The sequence below is a fragment of the Bufo gargarizans genome, chromosome 2, assembly GCF_014858855.1.
Source record: "Bufo gargarizans isolate SCDJY-AF-19 chromosome 2, ASM1485885v1, whole genome shotgun sequence".
Lineage (NCBI taxonomy): Eukaryota > Metazoa > Chordata > Amphibia > Anura > Bufonidae > Bufo > Bufo gargarizans.
The window spans coordinates 112,475,042-112,494,223 of record NC_058081.1 but is presented as its reverse complement, the minus strand read 5'-3'; the positions used below and the strand labels follow the sequence as shown (position 1 = coordinate 112,494,223).

The 19,182-nt window shown below is 42.9% G+C and overlaps 1 protein-coding gene across 1 annotated transcript in view; it reads left to right on the top strand.

Moving 5' to 3' along the window:
• LOC122927519 (probable E3 SUMO-protein ligase RNF212) overlaps window positions 1-16,672 on the top strand; it is a 46,334-nt gene extending 29,662 nt beyond the window's left edge. Inside the window, exons 6-12 of the mRNA XM_044279418.1 lie at window positions 756-805; window positions 977-1,047; window positions 4,082-4,136; window positions 4,533-4,578; window positions 4,681-4,741; window positions 7,770-7,809; window positions 16,475-16,672. Coding sequence (XP_044135353.1) covers window positions 756-805; window positions 977-1,047; window positions 4,082-4,136; window positions 4,533-4,578; window positions 4,681-4,741; window positions 7,770-7,809; window positions 16,475-16,670 — 519 coding nt within the window. The 3' untranslated portion in view covers window positions 16,671-16,672. The remainder of the gene's footprint in view (window positions 1-755; window positions 806-976; window positions 1,048-4,081; window positions 4,137-4,532; window positions 4,579-4,680; window positions 4,742-7,769; window positions 7,810-16,474) is intronic.
• Window positions 16,673-19,182: the final 2,510 nt, after the last annotated feature.

Below are 19,182 nucleotides of genomic sequence, written 5' to 3'. Positions count from 1 at the left end.
GCGTTCGCTTGTCTCTGTATGCGCGATTGTAAACGCCGGTACAATCGCGCATACAGAGCGCTCCTTTCAGAACGCTCAGGTGTGAACGCAGGGTAAGGGAAAGATCTGCACCTGTTCTGTGTTTAGAGCCGCACCTGGTTTTGGCTCAAAATAACTGGTGGAAATCACTGACCGAACAGTGACGTGTAAGGCTAGATCTGCACAACGACATTTGTCGCACTACAATTTTTATAATGATACTGCAACGTGCGACATGCTCCGACTGAGACGCGACAGTTGCAAAAAATCAATTCGAGATGGATTTTTCTGCGACTCTCGTTGCAGTTGCAGCATGTCACAGTGCGGCACCATTATAAAAATTTGCAACAAAGTCGCTCAACAAATTTTGACGTGTAGACCTAGTCTAAGGCTGCTTTCACACTAGCGATTTCACTGGATCCAGCAGGGTTCAGCAAAAAACGCTTCCGTTACTGATAATACAACCATCTGCATCCGTTATGAACAGATCCGGTTGTATTATCTGTAACATACCCAAGATGGATCCGTCATGAACTCCATTGAAAGTCTATGGGGGACGGATCCGTTTTCTATTGTGTCAGAGAAAACGGATCCGTCCCCATTGACTTGTATTGGGGGTAATGCTGGATCCGTCTTCCAGAGCTGGTGATTATTTTTTTTTTTTCATGGAATCCCATATTTCTCTCTAAATACAAACATTTCAAGATGATCACATGGTAAACTTCTTGTTGGTTTAGATAGCAAAGCTAGAAGAGACAATTAAGGACCTCACACAACAACTACAGAGGTAAGAAGGCTTTTTTGTCAGTCATTACACACCTTATTTTTTGTGCTTTTCATTAGTTTTCATAGCAAAATTTAAATTATATTTTCTGGCCAACTCCTCCACATTTTATGCTTTGGACTTGTTTAGTAATTTAACGTGAACTCACTTTTAGATCACACATTTCTTCTTAAGTTGTAGTTTAAGAGCTTCCCAGTCTTACAGTCGACAGCCATCATCCAGTTCATTAAGGAATATGGACCCAAGTAAGTTGAATTAAACATAATACGTATTCACAGCCAGACTCCTATTTACTATAGTTTGCTTTGCTGATATTCAAATACTTGCTGCTCCAAGTCCGTCTCCCTAGTTTTCTGTTTTGTAATGAACATGACATAAAGGGATGAGTGCACATCCACAATGTGGTTATTATCACGTGAAGTGATGTTGCAGTATTACGTGATGTTACATACATGAGGAAGACCTGGGACCCAGGGAAGGATGACCCAGGGTAGGTAAGTACCACGCTGAATATTGAGCCACAATATACAGGATCCTTGGCAGATATATCTAATCTGTTGTGATCCATCTTTTGTTTCGGGCTTCAGGTGGATCTATTATGCATGATGCATGATAACACTATAGATGCATAGTGTTAAGGTGGTCATATATATTAGTCTAAAGTTGATCACAACAAATAATTTCAACCAAAATGATTGTTTTAGCCGACTGATGACAGACCATTGGAAAATAAGTTGGCCATATTTAAAAATTTTCAGCCAATATTTTGTTTGTCGCCTATGTTATTGAACATGTATGACCAGTTCAGATCACTGCAATGGCCAATATGGACTAAAATATGTGTGGCTGTGTCTGCAAAATGATCAATAGTGGATTAAAGTGGGGACCCAGAGGCTCCTGGGGGGTCCATGGCTGCTCAAAGTACCTATCAATATTCCTGGGCGTCTCTAGGCCAAAACCCAGGGCCCCGCCGTTCACTCTCATAGACCACAGGCCACTAGACCTGAAGCCTATAAGTCATTACCCGTAGTTCTGATTACACCACCCTCCCTGTGTCTCTCTCTCCTATGAGTCCTGTCAGGGTTTACTCTGCTTTTTGCTCAGAAATCTAGCTCTAAATCATATAAATCTATAGGTCAAAGAGCTCAGCTTCTCTCCCTCTTTCATATCCTGATCTCAGATAGGACAGAAAAAAATCACTTGACAAGTTCCCTTTAGGATGGTTCTCTGCAGACATAGTCCAAGTATTGATGATGCCAAAACAAACAAGAGGAACTGCTGCACTCACCATAAAATATCCTTTATTGTATGTACAGCCTCAACAAGGCAGTAAGGATGTGAGATCACTGAGTTGTGGCTGTTTTGCCTCTAGTTGCCCTTCATCATGTGACATACAGCACATTTAATATCCATGATCCTGTATATTGCTTAAAGTGTAACTGTCATATTTTTTTTTATTTGCTAGTTTATTAGAGCTAGGCACATATACCTTAGTTTGTCAATGATTGCCAAAAGATCTGTAATTGCCTCATAATAACAGCTTTCATTAATGTCCCCTGTCCCTTTCCACTGCTCCCTTAAAAGATAGTTGCTATGGCTTGTCTGTCTCTGGCTAAGAAGACAGGAAGACGGAGGGGCAGTCCTACACATTGCATGCCTGCTTCAGAGTGAGGAGGCGTGTCTCTCAGTAATCCAATCTGATTGGCTGGCAGGGAGCTGTTGGCTACAGCAAGTATGTATGTGAAGTGAGGTAAAGCAGTTTTGGCCTCAGAGAACTGGCAAATGAGCCATCTTGAGAAGGTCCTCATATTGTAAATGTTTAAACAGCCGTAACTAAGGGAAAAAACTCAAGGAAAACAGTGGTATGTGAAGAAACTAAAGATTGCTTTATGCATAATGCTGCTGCAGCAGTAACATATGCTAAAATAGATTTTTTTGATGAAAACATGACAGTTACACTTTAAAAGGGTTTTCCAAGTGTTTTCTTACTGATGACCTATCCTCTAGGTAGGTCATCAGTATCTGATTGGTGGGGGTCTGACACCTGGGACACCCTGCCTATCAGCTGTCTGAGAAGGCAGCAGCGCGCACAGAAGTGCTGTGGCCTCCTCTCTGCTTACCAAGCAAAGTGCTTGGTATCACAGCCCAGCTCCATTCACTTCAATGGGGCTGAGCTGTGCCTAGGCCATGTGACCAATGAACATTGACGTCACATGACCTAGGAATAGCTGTAGAAGGCCACAGCGCTACTAAGAACGCAGGTGCTTTCTCAAACAGCTGATCAGCCGGGGTCCTCTGTGTCTGACCCCACTGATTAGATACTAATGATCTATCCAGAGGATAGGTTATCATTAAAAATCACTTAGGGAAACGCTTTTAAATAGCACTTACTTAAAATCAATTTAAATACAAGCAGAATATATCCGTTATTATACACAGTGTTCACTAGTTATCATAACAGATTATGGCAATAACATATGTGGGATTTGAAATCTGTTAGACCACAGCACTCTTTCTAAATCTGGAAAAAGTGGGTGCACGTCCGGGTTTTGTTCTTTAGCTCCACCTCAAGAACTATATGTATCATAGAGATTTAGACAGCACTCCAATGGTAATGATGATAATCAGTAAATATTTATTTCATATCATTTCAGCCGGGCACAGTGGTACACAAGTCACAACGTTTCAGGCTAACATTAGCCCTTCATCAGGCAATAACGAGACCACATGTCAAACGCTGCCAGCACTTTACCATTACCATTGCAGTGCTATCTAAATCTATATAATAACATATGTGGGGAGGGGGGGTATTATACCCGTATGCCAGTTTTCTGGTGTAAACTTTTGCAACTTTTTAACTTTTTACAGCACCTTTCCCACTTTCCCCAAAAGCAAACATTACACCAGAAATCTACTTCAGCTCTGGAGTAGATTTCATTTGTGGCACACGGACAGCTGACATGCTCCACTATCATTAGGAGGTGTGCACTGCTTCCTAAATGTGGCGCACACAATGCCGGTCTTAACGGCTTAGTGACCACCCATACGTGACGGTCACTAAGGGGCCTTAGGCTGGGTCGCCGTAAAAAAGGGGGGAGCGGGGACCCGGCTATCACACATTGATTACTGTTACTTACTGTTTTCCCTCTGTAACTGGCAAAAGATTAAATACATGTTGATACCACCCAAATTGTGATCCGAGTCTTCAAAAGATATTTGCAGTATGCAGATTTTTTTTACTGTAATGATTAAAACAGCCTTGTTTTGTTTCTACTTCAGCACGTACGGAAGACCAATATTCTCCATCTGTATCACAGATGCCCAGTATAAAGAAGTAAGTATGGTGCACAGAGGTCTCTAACATAGCCCTCAAGTACAGTATAGACCACAGCAGACCTCGCTGCTTGGATAGTGCCTTAACTAGTTAAACACTTTAAACATCTTTGCAGTTTACTCTTCCAGATGTACCAAATTCATGTCACATAGGTGTTAAACTATTTTATGTTTTATATTATTTTACACAGAAATGTAACTTGAAAGTCCAAATGCTGTCTCTGTAAAAGGGCTCCAAGTACCCCATGCTAGCGCAGTTGTTTTCTCAAATAGCAGATAGGCTATTGGGCCTCGTTAGGGCCAGGATGTGATTGCACCCACTGTACCCCCTGTAGTTACACCCATAGTTTTACATTATATTATATGTGTGGTGTACTAATCATTTATGTTTGCACAGGGTTGAGGCAACAGACTTCACTTCTAGTTCAGTCAGGAAGAAGAATGTAAGTCTAAGTTTAATGTATAAGCTACCGTACGTGTCCATCAGACATTTATACTGTATTCTGTATTATTATTGGGATAAACTATACATTTTGTATTTACAGTTAACCACATCTGGTCCAACTAGATTTTCACTGATAAGCCCTCCTCGAAGTGGGCTCATGGGTAAGCTTATACATTTTGTTAAACTGTTAATTATCATAATTTTATATTCTATTTCTAATCACATTAGAAGATTTACTGAAGGCCCTTTTACATGGGCCAGTGCCCAGGAATTTATCGGCTATGAACCCCTAAAAGCTTAGTAAAGCTCCGCTGTTGTTTTTAAGCGCTTTAGGCCTCATGCACACGACCGTTGTTTGGGTCCGCATTCGAGCTGCCATTTTGGCAGCTTGGATGCGGACTCATTCACTTCAATGGGGCCGCAAAAGATGCGGACAGCATTCCGTGTGCTGTCCGCATCCGTGACTCCATTCCGCGGCCCCGTTAAAAAAATATAACATGTCCTATTCTTGTCCGCGCTTTGCGGACAAGAATAGGCATTTATATTGCCGGCACCCGTTCCGTTCCACAAATTGCAGAAGGCAACACGGACGGCTTCCGTTTTTTGCGGATCCGCTGTTAGCGGACAGCAAAAAAGGCACGGCCGTGTGCATGAGGCCTTACTCTGCACTTGCAAAAATCAGATGCTGTTTTGGCTGAATGATTGTGACTGTTATTTAGGGTATTTTCACATATGCAGTTTTCTGCACATTTTCTACTGCAGCTTTCCTGCAGAAAGATTTTTCATTTTGTAGGGTTTTAAAAATGTTTTATGCCATCCTTCTTCACGTTTGTGTAATCTGAATATGGGCTAGTCAAAGCCCTTGTTCACACAGCACGGTTATGGTGCAGTTTTGCCATAAAGACAGTACATAAAACATATATACAAGGCATTCGTAAAGTCTTCAGACCCATTCACTTTTTCACATTATGTCATGTTAAAAATAGTTTTCCCTGCCCAATCTGCACTCAGTACCCCATAAAACAGAATTTTTAAAAATTTTGCAAATTCATTAAAAAGGAGCACAAAAATTTCACATGGCTATAAGTATTCAGACCTTTTACTATGACATTTGAAACATTTAGCTCTGGAGCCTCCTATTTCTCTAGATCATCTTTCAGACGTTTCTTTAACTTGATTGGAGCAGTCCACCTATGGTTAATTCAGTTGATTGGACATGATTTGCAAAGACAAACATTTCTCTATATAAGGTCTCACAGCTGACAGAGCAAAAAACAAGCCATGCGGAGGAAAGAACTGCCCGTAGAACTCAGAGATGTGTGATGTGCAGAAGGGTACAAAAATGTTTGCTGCACTAAAGGTTCCCAAGAGCACAGTGGCTTCCATAATTCTTAAATGGAAGAACTTTGGAAAAACCTGACTCTTCCTAGAGCTGGCTGCCCCACTAAAATAAGTAATCAGGGGGAAAGGACCTTGGTAAGAGAGGTGACCAAGAACCCAATGGTCACTCTGGCTGAGCTCCAAAGATCCTGTGTGCAGATAGATAAACTTCCAGAAGGTCAGCCATCACTGCAGCACTCCACCAATCTAGGCTTTATGGTAGAATGCTCAGAAAGAAGCCTCTCCTAAGTAAAAGACACATAAAATCCCTCCTTGAGTTTGCAAAAAAGCTCCTAAGGGTCTCCCAGACTGTGAGAAACAAAATTCCCTGGTCTGATGAAACCAAGATTGAACTTTTTGGACTTAATTCTAAGCGTCATGTCTAGAGGAAACCAGGCACTACTCATCACTTGTCCAATACAATACCTAAAGTGAAGCGTGGTGCCATGGGGGTGTTTTTCAGAGACTGGTCAGAGATGAGTAAAAGCTAAACTGAGCAAACAGTTGAGATATTCCTAATGAAAACCTGATCCAGAGTGCCTGGACCTCAGACTGGGCTGAAGGTTCATCTTCCAACAAGACAGTGACCCTAAGCTCACAGCCATGACAACTCAGGAGTGGCTTGGGGACAACTCTGTGAATGTCCATGAGTAGCTCAGCCAGAGCCCTCACTTGAACCCAGTCAAACATCTCTGGAGAGACCTGAAAATGGCTGTCCACCAATGGTCTCCATCCAACCTGACAGAGCTTGGGAGGATCTGCAGACAAGAATGGCAAAAAATCCCCAAGTACAGATGTGCAAACCTTGTGGCATCATACTTCAGAAGACTGGAGGCTGAAATCGCTGCCAAGTTTTTCCTTTTCAATAAATTCGATTTAGATTTCAAACATTCTGTTTTCATTTTGTCATTATTGGATATTGAGTGCAGATTATTATTATTTGTTTATTATTAAAGCGCTATTCATTTCATAGCGCTGTACATATAAGTAGTATACATACATGAACAAGATGAGTTAAAAACTGGTACAAAAGAAGAGAGGGCCCTGCCCGTGAGGGCTTCCGATTTACATTGATGGGAAAAACTTTTTTTTTTTTTTAGCACAAGGCTTCAACATAATAAAATGTGAAAAAAGTGAAAAGGTCTGAAGACTTTCCAACCACATTATAGAACACTGTGATGATTGGTTGTGGACAGCATTCTTACAGCATTCTTATCACCCAACACATAGCAATGAATGACATCTGTGACAAACCCAGAAAATCCTTGCAACAGCTGATGGTTTTTCTGTAGTAAATGTATGTTCTGAGCGTGTATGTGTGTGGCTGGGCTTTCACCTACTGAAAATTTATGGTCACCTTGAATAAGAGTAGGGGAAGTTTAAGAGCACAGTCTAAAGGGATTGAGGCCAGGGGGTATAAAGTGTCACTAAGTTTTCGTAAAACCTTTGATATGTCATAGAGACATATCCTATGTTTTGATCATGGCGGTCCAAGTGCTGTGAACCCCACCGAATGCAAGATCAAGGAGAGGCTGAGTGATATGCAAGCACTTCACTGCCTTACGTCCTTATTCTAGCTATTGAGGGTCAATCAAAGCCCCACCAGTAGAAACCTTTGAAACGTCTCTATGACATATCAGAAGTTTCATGAAAACCCACTGACCCTATAGATGTCTAGCGGCAGTGCATAGGGTGCTTCATTTTGACAATTGGCTAGTCTTTTTTCCCCCCATCAAATTCAGTCTTTTATGTTCCTGACTTGTATCTTCTCCATAAATATCAAATACAATATAGTATTTCATTTTACAGATTCCTATAGAAGTAATACTTCAGGTGGATCTGGTTTAAGGTAAAACATTTTTTGGGTGATAAGTAGGTATGGATTTTTTTAGTCTCGGTTCACACCGGTTTGGGGGCTTACATTCAGTGTATGCGTTTCAGCTGGGCTACTAAAAGCTTGCCGCAGACATACACAACTGTAAGCTTAAAGATATGTCTTCCACTGAGCACAGAAAAGACTGCACGGTACGCGGTTTCTTTTTGTATACAGATGTGTAGAAAGGTGCAGTCAACAATCTTTTTAAAGGGCTTCTGTCACCCCACTAAAGTGATTTTTTTTTTTGGGCTGGTGAAATTAGTTATATTGCGATATATCACAATATAATTGTGTTACTTACTTTGATCCAGCAGTTTCTTCAAAAAACGAAGTTTTAAAATATGTAAATTCGGTCTCTAACAGCAAGTAGGGCGGCTACTTGCTGCTAGCTGCTGCAGAAATCCGCCCCCTCGTTGTGTTGATTGACAGGGCCAGCCGGGATCTCCTCCTCCGGCCAGCCCTGTCGGCATTTCAAAAATCGCGCGCCTCTGTTGATTCGGCGCAGGCGCTCTGAGATGAGGAGGCTCGTCTCCTCAGCACTCCGTCAGTGCGCCTGCACCGATGACGTCTTCTATTTCGGTGATGTCATCGGCGCAGGCGCACTGAGGGAGTGCTGAGGAGACGAGCCTCCTCATCTCAGAGCGCCTGCGCCGAATCAACAGAGGCGCGCAATTTTTGAAATGCCGACAGGGCTGGCCGGAGGAGGAGATCCCGGCTGGCGCTGTCAATCAACACGACGAGGGGGCGGATTTCTGCAGCAGCTATCAGCAAGTAGCCGCCCTACTTGCTGTTAGAGACCGAATTTACATATTTTAAAACTTCGTTTTTTGAAGAAACTGCTGGATCAAAGTAAGTAACACAATTATATTGTGATATATCGCAATATAACTAATTTCACCAGCCCAAAAAAATAAAATCACTTTAGTGGGGTGACAGAAGCCCTTTAAGTGCAGTCTAATAAAAGCTATACTGATATATAGCTGCCAAACAATTGCCAACAAGGTATATTTTTGGCATACGCTTGACCAATAGAACTCTATGGGCACATTCAATGTATGTGTTGAGAGTATTGTCTGATGCACAGCCGGAATCAACAGGTTATTTTTACGAAGATAAAGTTAGGCTTCATGTCCACATACATGTCAGTATTTCAGTCCACAAACAATGGATACGGATATAAATACGGATACCTTCTGTATGTACGGCACATTTTTCTGACTCTGATCAATAGAAAGGACTATTCTTATCTGAAATACAGTCAAAAATAGGACATTTGTGGTACAGCCATGTGGATCTTAAAAAAATACAGATGTTAATGGCCCCATAGAAATGAATGGGTCAGTGTTATGTCCTTGAGGCCTTAATTTGGTGTAGTAGAAGTCCGTCTTCAGCTCAAAGGCCATTCTGCCGTGATGTATAGAAGTAAGAATAATGGCTGTCCGACAACCCCAGTTAAACTTGTGTGATTGTTAGGGCTCATGCATATGAATGTGCCATGTTTTGTGGTCCACAAATTGCAGATATGTAAAACATGGATGCCGCCCTTGTGCGTTCCACAATTTGCGGAACAGAATGGGCCGCCCATAAAAGAAATGGCATTTTTTGTCTGCCAAACGGACAAGAATAGGACATGTTCTATTTTTTTTGTGCCCCACAGAATGGAGCAACGGATGTGGACATTTAAGTGAATGGGTCCACATCAGAGCCGCAAAAAATGCGACTCGGATGCAGAACAAAACCACATTTGTGTATATGAGGCCTTAGGCAGTAAATTCTTTTCTGGAAGAGATTTTGGAGAGAACCATTTTAGAATATGTTAGCTCTCACCTTGCGGTTTAGTATAATGATAGATGATAAAAATCCATATACTGTACTAGACATATGTGCCAATTACGGGATTTGTTTAAACCTGTTATACAGGTTTACTTCCTGTTCATGTTGAGTCGAAAGCATGAAGTGCTGCACAAGAACTTTATATTTTGTATAAACATGATTCACATATGACCAGCAATATATGCAAAATGTCAAGACTTAGGCTACTTTCACACCTGCGTTTAGGTGCGGATCCGTATGGTATCTGCACAGACCGATCCGCACCTATAATGCAAACGCTTGTATCCGTTCAGAACGGATCCATTTGCATTACCATGATTGTCATGATAATGCAAATTGATCCGTTTTGACTTACATTGAAAGTCAATGGGAGGCGGATCCGTTTTCAATTGCACCATATTGTGTCAGTAAAAATGGATCCGTCCCCATTGACTTACACAGGATCCGTTTGGCTCAGTTTCGTCAGACGGACATCAAAATGCTGCAAGCAGCGTTTTGGTGTCCGCCTCCAGAGCGGAATGGAGGCTGAACAGAGGCAAACTGATGCATTCTGAGCGGATCCTTATCCATTCAGAATGCATTGGGGCTAAACTGATCAGTTTTGGGCCGCTTGTGAGAGCCTTGTAACGGATCTCACAGGCGGACCCAGAAACGCCAGTGTGAAAGTAGCCTAAAATACATTGCAAGTAATACCTTGGCATATATTGAAGCTAGCTGCATTCAAGTTTTCAATATACTTACAGTGAGGTCCATAAATATTGGGACATCTACACAATTGTAAAATTTTTCGCTCCATACACCATCACAATGGATTTGAAATGAAACAAACAAGATGTGCTTTAACTACAGACTGTCAGCTTTAATTTGAGGGGATTTACATCCAAATCAGGTGAACGGTGTAGGAATTACAACAGTTTGCATATGTGCCTCCCACTTGTTAAGGGACCAAAAGTAATGGGACAATTGGCTTCTCAGCTGTTCCATGGCCACGTGTGTGTGTGCAATAAGCAGATAAAACTATGGTGGATGACCGAAGAATTATTTCCCTGGTGAAGAAAACACCCTTCACAACAGTTGTCCAGATCAAGAACACTCTTCAGGAGGTAGGTGTATGTGTGTCAAAGTCAACAATCAAGAGAAGACTTCACCAGAGTGAATACAGAGGGTTTTTGAGGCTCACCATTGGTGAGCCTCAAAAACAGGAAGGCCAGATTAGAGTTTGCCAAATGACATCTAAAAAGCCTTCACAGTTCTGGAACAATATCCTATGGACAGATGAGACCAAGATCAACTTGTACCAGAGTAATGGGAAGAGAAGAGTATGGAGAAGGAAATGAACTGCTCATGATCCTAAGCAGGGGCGTACAGTCATGTTTTTTGTAACATTTTTAATAAAAGGTTATTTCATCTCCGTTTCAACAATACAGAGAGATTAAAGTAATCCAACTAAACAAAGAAAACTGAAGAAAAGTCTTTTCAAGATCTTCTGTAAATGTCATTCTACAAAAATGCCTATTCTAACTGAGGAAAAAGATAGGACACCCTTGCCCCTAATAGCGAGTGTTACCTCCTTTGGCTGAAATAACTGCAGTGAGACGGTTCTTGTAGCCATCTACCAGTCTTCGACATCGGTCTGAGGAAATTTTACCCCACTCCTCAATGCAGAACTTTTTTAGCTGTGAGATGTTTGAGGGGTTTCTTGCACGTACAGCCCTTTTCAAGTCACCCCACAGCATCTCAATGGGATTCAAATCTGGACTTTGACTTGGCCATTCCAGGACTCTCCATTTCTTCTTTTTCAGCCAATCTTTGGTTGATTTACTAGTATGTTTTGGGTCATTGTCATGTTGCATGGTCCAGTTCCGCTTCAGCTTTAATTTTCTAACTGATGGTCTCACATGTTCTTCAAGCACCTTCTGATACACAGTAGAATTCATCGTGGATTCTATGATGGTGAGCTGACCAGGTCCTGCTGCAGCAAAGCAGCCCCAAACCATGACACTTCCACCTCCATGCTTCACAGTTGGTATGAGGTTCTTTTCTTGGAATGCTGTGTTTGGTTTACGCCAAACATGTCCTCTGCTGTTGTGTCCAAATAATTCAATTTTGGACTCATCTGTCCAAAGAACATTATTCCAGAAGTCCTGGTCTTTGTCAACTTTATCTCTGGCAAATGTCAGTCTGGCCTCGATGTTTCTCTTGGAAAGCAAAGGTTTCCTCCTTGCACACCTCCCATGCAAGTTAAACTTGTACAGTCTCTTTCTGATTGTAGAGGCATGTACTTCTACATCAACAGTAGCCAGAGCCTGCTGTAGTTCTCGAGATGACACTTTAGGGTTTTTGGAGACCTCTTTTAGCATCTTGCGGTCTGCTCTTGGGGTGAACTTGCTGGGGCGACCAGTCCTGGGCATGTTGGCAGTTGTTTTGAAAGCCCTCCACTTGTAGACTATCTTCCGGACAGTGGAATGGCTGATTTCAAAATCTTTTGAGATCTTTTTAAATCCCTTCCCAGACTCATAGGCTGCTACAATCTTTTTTCTGAAGTCCTCTGACAGCTCTTTTGCTCTCACCATGGTGCTCACTCTCACTTCAACAGTCAGGAGCACACCAAACTAAATGTCTGAGGTTTAAATAGGGCAAGCCTCATTCAACATGCAGAGTAACGATCTACTAATTATGTGCACCTGGTGTGATATACCTGTGTGAGATCTGAGCCAATTTAAGAGGGAATACATGTGAGGGTGTCCTATCTTTTTCCTCAGTTAGAATAGGCATTTTTGTAGAATGACATTTACAGAAGATCTTGAAAAGACTTTTCTTCAGTTTTCTTTGTTTAGTTGGATTACTTTAATCTCTCTGTATTGTTGAAACGGAGATGAAATAACCTTTTATTAAAAATGTTACAAAAAACCACATGCTTTCAAAGGGTGTCCTAATTTTTTCACATGACTGTAGCTAAAGGCTCATGGGCCCTGGTGCAAGAGTTCAGCTTGGGTCCCCCTTCCCCCCTTGGTCTGTGGCCAGGGGCAGGGAAGCACATAGGCTTCATGCTGCCAGAGGCAAAAATTGAAATGCCACCCCTCCATGCCAAATTCTTGACCTAACCCCTTCCCTCCATCCAGAGGTGTAACCTGACCAGCATGCACTTTCTATAATACTGGTGTCTTCTTATGTGGCACAAGTCTTTTTGGGCCCCCTCAGGCTCCTGGGCCTGGTAGCGACTGCTACCTCTGCACCCCCTATAGCTACGCCCCTGATCCTAAGCATACCACCTCATCAGTGAAGCATGGTGGTGGTAATGTCATGGCGTGGGCATGTTTGGCTGCCAATGGAACTGGTTCTCTTGTATTTATTGATGTGACTGCTGACAAAAGCAGCAGGATGAATTCTGAAGAGTTTCAGGCAATATTATCTGCTCATAGTCAGCCAAATGCTTCAGAACTCATTGGACGGTGCTTTACAGTGCAGATGGACAATTACCCAAAGCATACTGCAAAAGCAACCAAAGAGTTTTTTAAGGGAAAGAAGTGGAATGTTATGCAATGGCCAAGTCAATCACCTGACCTGAATCCGATTGAGCATGCATTTCACTTGCTGAAGACAAAACTGAAGGGAAAATGCCCCAAGAGGCTGCCAGAGGCAAAAATTGAAATGCCACCCCTCCATGCCAAATTCTTGACCTAACCCCTTCCCTCCATCCAGAGGTGTAACCTGACCAGCATGCACTTTCTATAATACTGGTGTCTTCTTATGTGGCACAAGTCTTTTTGGGCCCCCTCAGGCTCCTGGGCCTGGTAGCGACTGCTACCTCTGCACCCCCTATAGCTACGCCCCTGATCCTAAGCATACCACCTCATCAGTGAAGCATGGTGGTGGTAATGTCATGGCGTGGGCATGTTTGGCTGCCAATGGAACTGGTTCTCTTGTATTTATTGATGTGACTGCTGACAAAAGCAGCAGGATGAATTCTGAAGAGTTTCAGGCAATATTATCTGCTCATAGTCAGCCAAATGCTTCAGAACTCATTGGACGGTGCTTTACAGTGCAGATGGACAATTACCCAAAGCATACTGCAAAAGCAACCAAAGAGTTTTTTAAGGGAAAGAAGTGGAATGTTATGCAATGGCCAAGTCAATCACCTGACCTGAATCCGATTGAGCATGCATTTCACTTGCTGAAGACAAAACTGAAGGGAAAATGCCCCAAGAACAAGCAGGAACTGAAGACAGTTGCAGTAGAGACCTGGCAGAGCATCACCAGGGATGAAAGCCAGCGTCTGGGGATGTCTGTGCGTTCCAGACTTCAGGCTGTAATTGACTGCAAAGGATTTGCAACCAAGTATTAAAAAGTGAAAGTTTAATTTATGATTATTATTTTGTCCCATTACTTTTGGCCCCTTAACAAGTGGGAGGCACATATGCAAACTGTTGTAATTCCTACACCGTTCACCTGATTTGGATGTAAATATCCACAAATTAAAGCTGACAGTCAATCCGGACGACTCCTCTTCACATAGGCATATCCGTGCACTAAAAATTATAATGTTACGGTTTTAGGCTCATAAAAAGTATTAAATTTCTCAGAATATTCTGTTAAAGGAGTTGTCTCACTTCTGCAAATGGCATTGATTATGTAGAGAAAGTTAATACAAGGCACTTACTAATGTATTGTGATTGCCCATATTGCCTCCTTTGCTGGCTGGATTCATTTTTCCATCACATTATATTGTTTATATATAGTTCATATCCAGAGGTTATGACCACACTGCAATGCAATTCTTACTCTTACTTGCACACTATAGACTGGAAAAAGCCCTCACTGCTACTGTTTATTAGTCTGTTACTCTGTTATGTCTGATTTTGCCTGTGCATGTAAATGTAAAGCAGTATGGAATATGGTGGTGCTGTATAAATAAAGTTTATTACTTTATTTTATTTAATTGACAAATAGGTGTTACTATTCCCCTTCTCAAAAGTCTGATGCTGTCAGCACTGATTGTTCTGTGCAGGGACACCATTTGACAAGAGGAATAGTAACACCCAGTTACCAATTTATTCTTATACTTCAGGGAGTACTGTATATTTCGGGTTTTAAAGGAGGACAATAAGAAAAAAATATTTTTCATTAGACCTCAGGTCAGACCACCAATCAGACCCCCAATGTAATTCAGACCTCAGCTCACAGCCCCAATCAGACCTCCAATGTTAATAAAACCCTCAATCAGACCTCAGATCAGACCCCAATGTGAATGACCCCCAATCAGACCTCAGATAAGAGCCCCAATATAAATAAGACCCCCATTCAGACCTCAGATCAGCCCTCATGCCTCACTCATGTCATCAGCCCCCGTGCCTCACTCATGTCATCAGCCCCCGTGCCTCACATCGCATAAAATAAAAAAAATACACTTACCTCTCCTACTCTGGATGCCACTGCTCCTCTACTCCAGCGCTCTTCTTCTTCCTGCTGCAGCTGCACTGTGACCAGACGTGCACAGCATAAGGTCACAGAGCGCCCTAATGCTGTACGCAGCCACAGCACAGTCGATGGCCAAGGACCAGGAGACGGCGAGTACAGACTAGAGAATGGGGAGTGCTACATTCACAGCATTCCCGGTCCTCGGGTACTAATGAGCGCTTCCATGATGGAAGCGCTCATTAGTATTCGCCCATGAGATGCACTGACAAGTGGGGGAAAAAAGTGCGTCTTATGGGGCAAAGAATACGGTAATAACAGAGGAATGGCCCAACACAGAGTTCTAAGAAAAGGTGGTCCAGAATAGATACTTAATGAGGATTTTCCGTGTGGATTTTTGTGTACGTTTCTGTGATGAGTCTGCACTGAATTTCACATGTTACATGCTGATTTTGTCGCAGTATTAATACCAGATCTCACCCACTGCATTGCAAAATCAGGGTGAAATAAACTATGAAAATCCCCACAAACATTTGTCATGCTGCAGATTTTAAAATCCAAACCGCAGGTCAATTTCCACGTGGAAAACGTCTGCATTTTAAAAATGTCATCTACCTAGCTGATACTAGATTTATATTGGATAGGTCATCAGTATCAGCACCCCCACAAATCAGCTGTTTCAAGAGAGGGCTGCGCTTTCTCTTCAAACAGCTGATTGGCGGGGGTGCCGGCAGTCGGACCACCGCCAATCTGATATTGATGACCTATCCTGAGGATAGATCATCAATGTAAAAAAAAAAGCAGACAAACACTATAAGCTGCGGGTTTTCCACACAAAATCTTTGAGGCAAATCCTCAAGTTATGCGCACTATAGTATTAGGAGGTGGTGAGCATCTAAGTTTCTGCTTGGCTTAGTCTAGTTTCACACTAGCAATGGATTTTTTGGCATGTTGTTCCGGTAGAGGAACCTCCTGCTGGAGTTTATTGTATCCACCATAGCCGGATACTACCCTTTTCCTTCTGAGCCCAATCACTATAATTGGACCTGGTGGGGATCCCGCATTAGTGCCGGGATTCGGTCAGACAAAAAACGATGCTTTTCGGGTATGCCGACTGTCCCTGTTTAGCGCTACTGTGAAACTGGCCTTATACATTTAACAACAAACATGAATATTTATGCATTTTTACAAAGTGTTGCATGAAGGCATCTAGGAGTGTAAAGTGGCATTTTCATAATGTAACAGGTGTCTTCTTTTAGAAAATATATTTGCGGATTTAATATGAAAACTGCCCTGCAACCCTTGAATTAATGCATATATTGGTGGTAATATCTGAAAACTCCTTTAATTTAGGCTACATGCTAAATCTAACTTACCTCTTTCTATACAGATCAAGTGTTGGATCTTCACAGCACAATATTTTCCAGCAGCGTTCAAAGTCTCCGTCACCAACACACCAAGGAAGCAGCTGGCACTTGTCTGGCTATAGATCCGCACAGATATTATTACAGACACCCTTGCCTTCCCAGACATCCAGTGCTAGGCAGCCCATTACTCTTGCCAACATTTTGCAGCGTCATCTTTAAATAGTAATAGAAAAATGTAATTTTCTTAACTTTATGTCTTTATGGAAGTGGGCTATATTACCTGCCTTATACTGCTAATACATAATGTAAGACATAGATTTTTTTAAATTGAATCTCTGAGCAAAATGAATAATTATTAAAATTGAATTGCTGACTGTTTGCTTGCTGTCATGTGTGTCTTGTAGTGTAAATGACTGGCAGCAGTGGTTGTCATTAACACTCCCCTGTTTCTACCATTATTCAGGGCTCTGGAATTATTGGCTGAACTGCAGAGTACTGACTGATGTCAGGAGGTGAGGTCAGTGCTCTACATATTACTGTACGTCCAGTAGCTGCAGAGTACTGACTGATGTCAGGAGGGTGAGGTCAGTGCTCTACATATTACTGTATGTCCAGTAGCTGCAGAGTACTGACTGATGTCAGGAGGGTGAGGTAAAGACTCTATATATTACTGTATGTCCAGTAGCTGCAGAGTACTGACTGATGTCAGGAGGGTGAGGTCAGTGCTCTACATATTACTGTACGTCCAGTAGGTGCAGAGTACTGACTGATGTCAGGAGGGTGAGGTCAGTGCTCTATATATTACTGTACGTCCAGTAGGTGCAGAGTACTGACTGATGTCAGGAGGGTGAGGTCAGTGCTATATATATTAATGTACGTCCAGTAGCTGCAGAGTACTGACTGATGTCAGGAGGGTGAGGTCAGTGCTCTACATATTACTGTACGTCCAGTAGCTGCAGAGTACTGACTGATGTCAGGAGGGTGAGGTCAGTGCTCTATATATTACTGTACGTCCAGTAGCTGCAGAGTACTGACTGATGTCAGGAGGGTGAGGTCAGTGCTCTACATATTACTGTACGTCCAGTAGGTGCAGAGTACTGACTGATGTCAGGAGGGTGAGGTCAGTGCTCTATATATTACTGTACGTCCAGTAGGTGCAGAGTACTGACTGATGTCAGGAGGGTGAGGTCAGTGCTTTACGTATTACTGTACGTCCAGTAGGTGCAGAGTACTGACTGATGTCAGGAGGGTGAGGTCAGTGCTCTACGTATTACTGTACGTCCAGTAGGTGCAGAGTACTGACTGATGTCAGGAGGGTGAGGTCAGTGCTATATATATTACTGTATGTCCAGTAGCAGCAGAGTACTGACTGATGTCAGGAGGGTGAGGTCAGTGCTCTACATATTACTGTACGTCCAGTAGCTGCAGAGTACTGACTGATGTCAGGAGGGTGAGGTCAGTGCTCTACATATTACTGTATGTCCAGTAGCTGCAGAGTACTGACTGATGTCAGGAGGGTGAGGTAAAGACTCTATATATTACTGTAGGACCAGTAGCTGCAGAGTACTGACTGATGTCAGGAGGTGAGGTCAGTGCTCTACATATTACTGTACGTCCAGTAGCTGCAGAGTACTGACTGATGTCAGGAGGTGAGGTCAGTGCTCTACATATTACTGTACGTCCAGTAGCTGCAGAGTACTGACTGATGTCAGGAGGGTGAGGTAAAGACTCTATATATTACTGTATGTCCAGTAGCAGCAGAGTACTGACTGATGTCAGGAGGGTAGGGTGAGGTCAGTGATCTACGTATTACTGTACGTCCAGTAGCTGCAGAGTACTGACTGATGTCAGGAGGGTGAGGTCAGTGCTCTACATATTACTGTACGTCCAGTAGCTGCAGAGTACTGACTGATGTCAGGAGGGTGAGGTCAGTGCTCTACATATTACTGTACGTCCAGTAGCTGCAGAGTACTGACTGATGTCAGGAGGGTGAGGTCAGTGCTCTATATATTACTGTATGTCCAGTAGCTGCAGAGTACTGACTGATGTCAGGAGGGTGAGGTCAGTGCTCTATATATTACTGTATGTCCAGTAGCTGCAGAGTACTGACTGATGTCAGGAGGGTGAGGTAAAGACTCTATATATTACTGTAGGACCAGTAGCTGCAGAGTACTGACTGATGTCAGGAGGGTGAGGTCAGTGCTCTACATATTACTGTACGTCCAGTAGCTGCAGAGTACTGACTGATGTCAGGAGGGTGAGGTCAGTGCTCTACATATTACTGTATGTCCAGTAGCTGCAGAGCAGTGGCGCACCTACAGGGGGGTCCAGCGGGCCTGGACCCCCCCTAGAACAACCAGTCCAATTATTTTATTTTTTTATCCTTCAGGGCCGCACCGCCGATCACCACAGGCGGCGCGGCCCTGGATATAATTGCGGGCATTTGCGGCGGCGGCGGCGATGGTGGGGGGGGGGGGGGGGGGGCAGTAGGAGATGAGTGCTTCCATTGTGTAAGCACTCATCTCCATATCTAATCCATCTGTATCACTGTCCTTAGGACAGCGATACAGATGCCTGTGCTGCGGCAGAGCAGGGGAGGGAGAGGTGTGTCCCTCCCCTGTTCTTCTGATAGCCGGACAGCACACAACAGGGATGGACACAGGCCGGAAGAGACCTGCATCGCATCACTGCTGATGGAGGTAAGTATCAGTGTATATTTATTTATTTATAC